Source organism: Rutidosis leptorrhynchoides, chromosome 4, assembly GCF_046630445.1.
Source record: "Rutidosis leptorrhynchoides isolate AG116_Rl617_1_P2 chromosome 4, CSIRO_AGI_Rlap_v1, whole genome shotgun sequence".
Taxonomy (NCBI): domain Eukaryota; kingdom Viridiplantae; phylum Streptophyta; class Magnoliopsida; order Asterales; family Asteraceae; genus Rutidosis; species Rutidosis leptorrhynchoides.
Genome location: NC_092336.1, coordinates 21,027,102 through 21,037,300, shown reverse-complemented (window position 1 = coordinate 21,037,300; position 10,199 = coordinate 21,027,102). Strand labels below are relative to the sequence as shown.

At 34.3% G+C, this 10,199-nt stretch overlaps 2 protein-coding genes across 2 annotated transcripts; one reads left to right on the top strand and one right to left on the bottom strand.

The window, feature by feature from the left end:
• The first annotated feature begins 1,991 nt into the window (after nucleotides 1–1,991).
• On the top strand, nucleotides 1,992–5,844 carry LOC139904575 (probable serine/threonine-protein kinase At1g09600). The gene is made up of 8 exons (XM_071886489.1): nucleotides 1,992–2,378; nucleotides 2,460–2,747; nucleotides 3,274–3,591; nucleotides 3,668–3,898; nucleotides 4,307–4,407; nucleotides 4,543–4,621; nucleotides 4,876–5,124; nucleotides 5,429–5,844. The coding sequence occupies exons 1-8, from the start codon at nucleotides 2,046–2,048 to the stop codon at nucleotides 5,576–5,578; spliced, it is 1,749 nt and encodes a 582-aa protein (XP_071742590.1). The 5' UTR covers nucleotides 1,992–2,045; the 3' UTR covers nucleotides 5,579–5,844.
• Nucleotides 5,845–6,367: 523 nt separating this feature from the next.
• LOC139844074 (uncharacterized) lies at nucleotides 6,368–8,685 on the bottom strand. The gene is made up of 3 exons (XM_071834288.1): nucleotides 8,229–8,685; nucleotides 7,438–7,589; nucleotides 6,368–7,186 (listed from the first exon to the last, which is right to left on the bottom strand). Exons 1-3 carry the CDS (start codon nucleotides 8,455–8,457, stop codon nucleotides 6,533–6,535), a joined length of 1,035 nt encoding a protein of 344 aa, XP_071690389.1. The 5' UTR covers nucleotides 8,458–8,685; the 3' UTR covers nucleotides 6,368–6,532.
• Nucleotides 8,686–10,199: the final 1,514 nt, after the last annotated feature.

Below are 10,199 nucleotides of genomic sequence, written 5' to 3'. Positions count from 1 at the left end.
ATTATGTCTCATTAGGTTTAGCCCACATATTGTTTTCATTGGGCTCAGCCCACTAGATATTGTCAGGGTTAGCATCTATTTATTCATATGTACTGTACACGGTTTTGGCAATGAAACACAATCACTCTATCTCTTAACATTACTAAAATTAGGTCAGAGTCGGTCAAAGTCAAACTTAGTCAACATCCTCCTGAGTTGCCGAGTACTCTCTAAAAAGTCAAGATCTAGTACCCGAGTAGAGATATTTTAAGTAATGAAACATATACTGTGAATGACTTGAAGTATGTGTACATTTAACTCTGTATCCTTATGGATCCCCTGTTCTACAGGTAAGAATGACGATTGATAAAGGGTCACGAGGATTTGGTTTCACAAAAAAGAACGAATTGATAAATGGAAAAGCAATTTCATGATGAAAAACGATTGTACTTGTTGGATTGAAAAAGGTTCGAACACATATAAATATGTACACAACTGCATAAAATATGTATGACACCACCGGGGCAGGTGTGTATTTTGCTCAAGGCAGTAGATTTGCGCGAATTCACATCAAAATATTGTATGTTAACATGTATGAGTTGCAGGGTTGGTGTACAAGAAGGTAACTGAAATTTACAATAAGTTTTAGTCTGGAAATTACCAAGCTAAAAGGAAGAACATAACGGAGCCAATCAACTTCATCTTTTGTAAAATAGCAGGTTTTAGAAAGACATTCCTACATTATTAAATGATCAACTGAAGAAATTGCAACAAATATAATAAACAAAAAGATAACTACAATAATATAATGTGATACGTGCAACAATACCTTTCCTGAGGATGTAAGTAAGTTACAAGTCTATGTGAGTTAGATCACCATTAACCGAGCATGATCACCACCAAAACACCACCATCACGCCACCATCAAGGAACCATGCAAAACCTTATCTTTTTTGTTACTACTTAATTAGTATTTAGTATATGCTTAAATAATGAATAACTAGTTTAAGTACTCAATTTTGGTTTTTCTTAGGCTAAACTTAAAGGGCTAGTATAAGATGTTCTAAAACTAAAGGACTAAATCTATAAATATAACAGCTATTTGAAGCACCCGTATATATTTCCCGCCTATAAAATGTATCTCACAGTTGCAATCTACGAACAGAAGATATCAGGTTAACCGTATTTATAGGGCTTCCTTTGAATTGTTCTTTGAAACCCTAGATTTCAGAAACAATTTTTCCCATATCTCCTAATTGCAATTTAACTTTTATATAAAATATAAATATTATATTATTACTTTAAATCTTTATTGTTTGTATTTTTAATTTGTTGAAGTTAATTTCATTATATAAAAAAAAATATATACAATATGAATCAATATCCTAAAATCCATTTATATCTATTTAAAATTTTTCCATATTTGGCCTTTCAAACAAACATTTTCCTTAATCATATTTGTTACTATAAAATTCAGAAATCAATCAAGGGGAAATCATTTCGAACCCCCAAATCATCATCATCATCTTCTAAGTTACCTAATAACAGAAACAACCAGAAATCTTTGCATCATATATTTTTTTATACAAATTATCTTCATACAGATTTATTCTATTTTAATTTGTATGAAAAATTTGGATCTTTTTGGTGCATGATTTCTGGTCTTGTGTTCTGATTATCAATATTCCTTTATTTTTTCGATCAATTTCTTTTCATTTTGTTGATTAAGTTGGGTTTGTATTGCATTTTCATTCCTGATTTTCAACATCAAACATATACATTGTTAAAAATATTTATAAAAAAAATTGATTTTGCAATTGGGGTAAAAATCTTGGAATTATTGTAGGCTTTGGGGAAGTTAAGTGCTTGAATATTTCTAGCATTTTGTTTTCCCCTAAAAGAGCTACAATAACCAATTATTCCATCGAAACGCCCAGTTTTATGATTTAAATGATTAATGCACTTGCGATAACATGTAATAAATTATATGGTCTAGAGGTTTTTCACAATTGAGTATTGATTCAATTGAGATAAATCCTTGTATTTATCGATTAAAAAGTGAAAGAATGGGTGGAATTTGTTCGAAAAACTGTGGAACGAGTAGAAATGATAGGCAAGAAGAAGAGGGCAAGTTTGATGGAATACAAGTCGCTGATCCTGTAAATAAAGAAAGTGTTACACAAAATATTAATAACGAGAAACAAAAAGATAATCATAAACAATCGTTATCTGAAAGAGTACTTGGTTCGAAAAGGATTCAAAAGATTAAAAGTATTGTTGGTGGGACTCAAGGTGCACAAAAAGCAGCTGGATGGCCATCGTGGCTAACTTCGGTTGCTTCAGAAGCTGTACAAGGATGGGTCCCACGCAGTGCCGACTCATATGAGATGCTAAACAAAGTTAGTCATTTTGGTGTTTTATCATGTTATGTGTTCATATGAGATATATTTATTTATTGACGTGTCGTTTTGTTATTGAAGATTGGTCAAGGAACTTATAGTAGTGTGTACAAAGCTCGTGATCTGCAAAACGATAGAATTGTTGCCATAAAGAAAGTGCGGTTTGTGAATATGGACCCTGAAAGTGTGCGTTTTATGGCCCGAGAGATCTGTATATTACGTAGACTAGACCACCCAAATTGTATGAAGCTTCAAGCTTTGGTTACTTCAAAGTTTTCAGGAACATTGTATCTTGTTTTTGATTATATGGAGCATGATCTTGCTGGCCTTTTACAAACTCAGAAAGTCAAGAAATTCACACTGCCACAGGTTTTCTGTTTTACTCTGTGTCTATGTTTTTTTAAGGTGAATAAATACATTGTACATTTGAATTTGAATAACCGCCTTCAAAAAGTCAATATTAACCTCTATGTACAGTATATTTATGCATGTTAATGACAGCATAAGAGTTGTCATTAGAGAAATCTGTTTTTAAATGTCAGTTGTGATGAAACTTTAATATTTCATTAGGTTCATATTAGAGGTGGAAAATGGGCTGTTTAGGCGGGTTGAATAGGACCTGTTCAACCCATTTACCCGTTTTCCTTATATCTCATATTGATTTTATTTGCTAAAATTATAACATAACCCGAATTAAGAAGATCATAAGTGGGCTGAATTCCAATCTCTTGATCAGATTTTCTACTATATCATATATTTCGAAAAAATGAACTATTATATCTATAGTTTTAAGTTAAAGATTTTTCTAATAACAACCTTAGGTTGTCGTTAAGTTCCAAATTCACCTGTACTTTTTAATAACCATTTGTATATGTTATTGGATGTACACTTGTAGATTAAATGTTATATGCAACAACTCCTTCTTGGAATGGAGCACTGCCACTCGCGTGGTATTCTTCATCGAGACCTTAAGGGTGCAAATATTCTACTCGACAACAATGGAATTCTCAAGATTGGGGATTTCGGTCTTGCTGCACGGTTTGAACCAGGCCAAAAGGAACCATTAACTAGCCGTGTTGTAACTCTATGGTATAGAGCTCCTGAACTTTTATTCGGTTCAACGTCATATGGTGTTGCCATTGATATGTGGAGTGCGGGTTGCATTCTTGCAGAACTCTTTTTAGGAAGACCTATCATGCCGGGAAGAACTGAGGTATAATAAGAATTTCCTGATTTTTAAATATATATTTTTTTATTTTTAAATGTTTAAATTTTAAAATGGATGTTAGGTTGAGCAAATACATAAAATCTTCAAGCTTTGTGGTTCACCTTCAGAGGAATATTGGAGCAAATCAAAGTTGCCTCATGCAACTAGTTTTAAACCTCAGCATCCGTATGAGCGTCGTATTATCGACACGTTCCAACAATACTTGCCTTCTTCTGCTTTGGCTCTTTTAGATACTCTCCTTGCAATTGAACCGGAAGCACGTGGGACCGCAACTTCTGCACTTTCTAGCGAGGTATGGTTTAACCCATCTTTTTGTTAGGTTGGATTATGGGTCAAAATGACTCATTTCTAGTGCGGGTTGAAACGGGCCAGGTTGGGTTGACCTTCATTATAAAATTTGTAAAGTATCCGAGAATCAATCATTATTAGAAAAATTAATAAAATAAATAAAGTCGATACAATTTCTAATATTAGCTCTAAATAATTTTATAGGTTGTATGCATCAAAAATAGACTTTGGGCGACCCAAATCTAACCTTTTTGTACCTGAATGGCTCGAAATTGTTACCTCTATTCGCAGCTTTTTTCAGTTTTGGTTGTAGTTGCCTTTACAAAAAGTAAATAGATAAAATTAATCATTAAAAAAACAAATATATGACGTTGATATTAATACTGACATATGAACTTGAATTTTGTCACAGTTCTTCACGACGGAACCTCTTCCTTGTGATCCATCCAATTTACCAGTATACCCTCCAAGCAAAGAGTTTGATGCTAGGTACCGAGAAGAGGAAGCTAGAAAGTACGTCAAATTTACGATTTTGACCTTTAAAAAGACAAAAAAAAAAAAAAAATGCACTTTGCCTTCATAAAAAAAAAAAGAAAAAGGAAATGATGTTCATCACCTGAATTATGTGATTGTAATGAATTGTTTCAGGAGGAAAGCTGAAGCAATGAAAGGACATGCGCCTGACTCTGTTAGAGTAGCGGATTTCAAATCACAGTCTAAACCACAGGTGCCTTTATTGACTACTTAAAACTTTCATGTAGAGGTGGTCAATATGGGCGGGTTGCGTAAAAAGAGTAATTTCGTTACAGGTCCAAATGGATTGACCCAAAACAGTGTTTCTCCTTTTTTTATACATAATCTGTCAATTTGACCAGTTGTTTGACTCATTAGAGGAGAAATATAACCTGGATTGAACCATTCATACGTCATTTGGGTTAAAATTGTGGTCTCTAGTTCTGAGTTTCAACTTGCACATTGCAGGGACAATTGGTTGCGAGGAAGTACAATCCGCAGGAGCGAAGAGCGAAGAAAGGATTCTCGTATTCTAACTCGGAGATACACCAAAGTGCTGTTACATCATTGGCTAAGAACCTAAAAGACGACACACTTGGTACCAGTTTAAGAATGGTGCTTCTACACAATGACCCTGCACCAAAAGGACCAATGACCAACATGCATCCGGCTCAAGAATCCACAAAACTTGATTATTCGACCAACAAAGTCACCATGGTATTCTTTTTATCCCTTAAAAAATGGAATTGTGGGGGATTTGGTTTATCTAATGGGTCAAAATGGGTTTGGGTTAAACTTATTCGGTGCAAGTTATTACAGAAACACTATTTGTACAATAACAATCTTAAATTGTTTGCATACAGAAAGTATAGCTTGGCTCGTAAATGCAAGTGTGAAAAAATATCCAAATCAACACATGTATAGTTAAATGGGTCAAAAGTGCCACTACAAATATTCAACTGCTGTTTACATAGCGTGATATATGAAAAACATTTTAACCAAATTAGGAGGTCATTTTCAGGGCCACGCAAAGAGGATAAACAGGGTATATTCTGGACCATTGATGCCTCCAGGTGGGAGCACGGAAGACATGCTCAAAGAACATGAAAGACATATTCAAGCAGCAGTTCGAAAAGCACGTGCAGAAAAAGCCAAAAGTAGATTGCTTTAAACTTATTATGATCCGAAGTCGAACAATACCTATGAAAGTGAGTATTGTTGTGGTTGCAATCAAACATGATGCGAAACTAATGAAGTGTGAATGGGATGAAGATGTGGCGTTCATAGTGTCATGCACAGGGCTAAAATCACACATAAGTAATGCATAGTTGCATACCACTGTGAAATACAGAACTTGAACTACAAATGAAAATGAAATCCGGTGCCTCACAGTTGACATAACTGACATATCCTGTGTTATAGCAAGATGTTAATCATTAAGTCAAACTTATATTTAACTAAGTCTTTAGAAACCATGTGGGTTCAAAACTTGAATACAGTTGAAAATTGAGATTCAATGGCTTGTGGTAAACACAAACTAGCGGTAGAAACATGATAAAGGTGGTTGCTCTGTTAATTATGATCTACATCGGAATGTGTCCTTTTTACATATTGGGTCGAAAAGGACCCAGTCAGTTTAAGGTTGACCCACATGTTTATTTTCTATTTATTTATACATTCCAAGAAGTTACAGATAAAGTTATTACAGTGATGATCCAAACATTTGAAATGCTTACTCTTAACATCATAGTCTTTCACTACAATGATACATGAACGAGAGATAAAATGCAAGAACGACATAGAGAAAGTATGAAAAATAAGGTGTTGATAATATTGTAAGTATGTGGTTACAGAGCTACATAATGCAACGAACTTGACTACATAAACAACCAGCAACTGTACAAAAGTAATATATTCAGGGTTAATTGCACATTTCATAATTATAACTTTATGAGTTATAACTTCATGAAGTGTAGCGTCGTGTTCATATATAAGTTAAAGAAACAAAATTCTACTTTGACCATCCTATACAATTTATGACTACATCGAATATTCATATGATGGTAACTCACCATCTTTCGGCCTCCAAGTACTTGCAATTTATTTCAGCTCAAATCACTTCAAATTATAGCTCAAAATCTTGTTTTGGCTTGCGGCTCAGTTCCGAGTAGGTCCCACCCATAAGCTGCAGAATCTCTTCCCACAAATTCTCATTCTGTGTGCCACTAAATATCAAATTCGAACTACAAGCCGCAACATGCCATAAACCAGCTTCAATCTCTTCATTCAGCTGATCAAGCTGCCAACCCGCATACCCGACAAAAAATTTAAAATCTTGAGGTTTAAAAACCCCAGTTTTCACTAAAGCAGAAGCTTCATCCAAACAGTTTCGGGAACCAAAGCATAAAGAAGGAACAACTTCTTCAAAATGTTTTTTCCCACCAGATTGTAACAGGAATATGCTGGCCTCGAGGGGCCCACCGAAATGTAATAAACAGTCAGAAAAAGTTGTGGCAAGATGGAGATTTGTTGGTTTCATGTTTTTGATCCTTTTGTGTAGAGGTCGGTTTATAATCACTCCAAATGGGCCTTCTTGTGGGTGTCGGGTTCCGGATCCGAGTAGGAAGACAACTGATCTTTCAAAGGTTTGAACCCCATCAAGTTTTTCGGTTGCAACAAGAACACAACCGGTTTCAGGGGAGGTAAGAGGGTGCGCCCATTTTGACCCAAGGCGTTTAGATTCTTGAATAACCCCTTCATCTTGTTTGTTAAGCATTAGCTGCATAAAATGCCAAACAAATTACTTGTATATATTTGACAAATTATAAAACATGGGCGTAGGGTAAGGTATTTAAACATGTGCTTATGGTGCTTGAAGTTGTAATAATGATTATTGATGGTGTTAAGTGTATGACAGACTTTGATTATCCATGGGTATATAAGTAATTTTACTCTAAACTTATGATAGTCGATTTCGTTGCAACTAGCATAAAACGAACTATATATCCTCTTAATAATCAGAAATATTACCTGCTGATTGAGATAGAGAATGGCTCGAAACTCTCTCCAGTCCGTGGGTTTATGCTGGGGCTTTGGAGTACCCGAACCACTAGATTTCTTTTTCTCGGAAGGAAAATTACCTTTATAACCCTCTCCTTCGGGAACAGAATGATCACCCTTTCCTATATTTTATTGGAACACGCACAAAAATCAACACATATGTAATACATAAGTCTGCAATAGATCATAAGAGAGTATACTAGTTTAATATGTCTTCATAGCCTCATATCTCATATGAAACTTTAGATGTTCATCATGATCATGATATTTATTAATTCACCAAAATGGTCAGGTCAATTTTACACTAAAAAAAAAAAATTACTAAAAGATAAGGTTTTTAATAGTGTTTACCCCGCTGAAAATGAAAAATTTATTAAATTTTCGCATCTGGCCCATGTGGCTTTGAGTTCAAGTTCCGCCACTGATTCCAAGTTAGAAAAACAATTTTTTTAGAGATGCGAACTTTGTATTAGTATTATACTGAACCTAATAAAAAGATTACTGCATCTGTACAATCATATTGCATCAACATTAGTCAAAATCAACAAAAAATAGGAACCCTATAAAATTTCAAAATTTTATTACTCATAAACCAAAACTAATTCATAACACTAACTACATTATCACCAACAATCAGTAACAACAAACTAATTTCAACAGAATCCAAATGATATATATATATAAATAAAAAGTATATATAAACAAACCCTAATGTACAAAATATGTATACGTTTAAACATAAATGGAAACAAAAACGGCACCTGCATTCGAGGAAGAATCGGAGTTATTATTCGAATTCTTCTTTCTGATAGCTCTAACAACAAACGATCGACGATGGCAAACAGTTGAATTCAACTCCGTTGATTTCGATGAAGAAAAATTAAGCTTTCCATAAATTTGATTATCATAAACAACACTACTGCTTTTATTCTTCGAGATGATGTAAGGACAACGTGTTGCAGGTTTGATCTGTACAGCACAAAGATCCATCGAAATTTCCGATTTTTTCAGTTAATTAATTATAACAATATTTGACATGAAATTATTGAAATAATTTATTTATTGAAACCTTTGGAAAAAAATGGTAAGAAAGTGAGAGAACAGTTATTATAAAGAAGAATAGAATAGAATAGAATTCAGTGGTAATGGTAATTAATAAGGATCCTGTTGATATATTTGAGGTTGAAACAGCCGAAAAGTATTGAATTTGTATGTATATGTTGTTATGTATATGTGTGCGTGAGAGAAAAGAGAATATGCCAAGATATAAACCGTTTTTTTTATAGTGAAAAGCGACATTAGAGTATTTGTTGGGTTTGTTTGTATCCATGTTCGGAAACGGGTCGGTTTCATTGGGGGATTTTGATCGAATAGTAAACTGAAACTGATGGACAAGGTTTTTTCTATTAGACGTGTAAACCTAGTACATGATTTAACTGGGATGTTACTTGATCGTTTTTGACCTATTTTCATGTTACCTCTCTAGATATAATATATTGTTTGCAAGGTTTGAAATTTCAATATAAATTTTTTCTTTTAAGGATGTGAATCCTAATTAATATGCTATCTTATGGATGTTTGGGCCAAATCATTTACCGAACACCAGACAAGAAGACACTGCAAGGAACAAAAGAAACCCAAACATCAAAGTTGTTGGCAAATTTGAACCAGCTATAATGGAAAACAAGAACAATTACAACCTCCAATACGTAGTTTAAACAGCAATTTTGAAAGTGGTGTCATAGTTTTCATCAAGTGGTATCAGTGTTTATATCAAGAACTGTTGGGTTTTTTATTTGGTTTCCAATTATGTGGTTAGCCCAAGCCCAACAAATTAAGCCCAATTGATTGTTTGACTTGGTCAACCATCAAGGGGCATCTTTAATTTGAAGTTGTGCAGCTGTATTCACAAAAGAGTGCAGAGAGATAGATCAAGAAATTGTGTGAAACCCCAATTCCCGTCTACAGTGACAGCAGGCCAGAAAATCTTCGATCCCCGGAGATCCGACCGTTGAATCTTCTTCATTTTTGGGCTGTGTCTTCCTGACATCAGTGCCAATATTTTCAACCGTTGAATTCGTCTCAAGTGGTCTGTAGCTCGAGTTACAGCAGGTCGAACAGTAGCAGAATTTTGGGTGATGAAATTCTTCTTTTGTCTTTAATGGTTTCATATACTTGTTGATTATTGTTGTTCAAGAGTATGATGATGTTGTATACATCTAGTTGATCTAGAGAAGGATTATTGTATTGCTCTCTTTGTTGATGATAGTGGAATTTAAGTGGCTTACGAGTCCCGTGGTTTTTACTCTCGATTTTGAGGGGTTTTCCACGTAAAAAGTCTCGTGTTTTAGTGTGTGCTTGATTATTGTTTAGCTACTAATTTGGAACAGATTTGGGGACTGATTTGGGTTGGTTTTGATATAGCTTGTTTGTTAATTTCCTCACGGGTTCATACGGGTCGGGAAATGCTTGTCAAACGGGTTTGTTTCCGCTTTGTAGATTGCCCGTTGTGATTATTTTTCCATCAAATTGGTATCTAGAGCTTAAGGTTTTTTTTTATTGACTTGTGTGAAAGATGGAAGCTAATACAAGTAAAATGATTAGTTTAAATGGTTCAAATTATCATGTTTGGAAAGGCAAGATGGAGGATCTTCTTTATGTGAAAGATTATTATTTGCCTGTTTTTACTGAGGATAAACCTGAGGAAAAATCTGATGCTCAATGTAAATTTT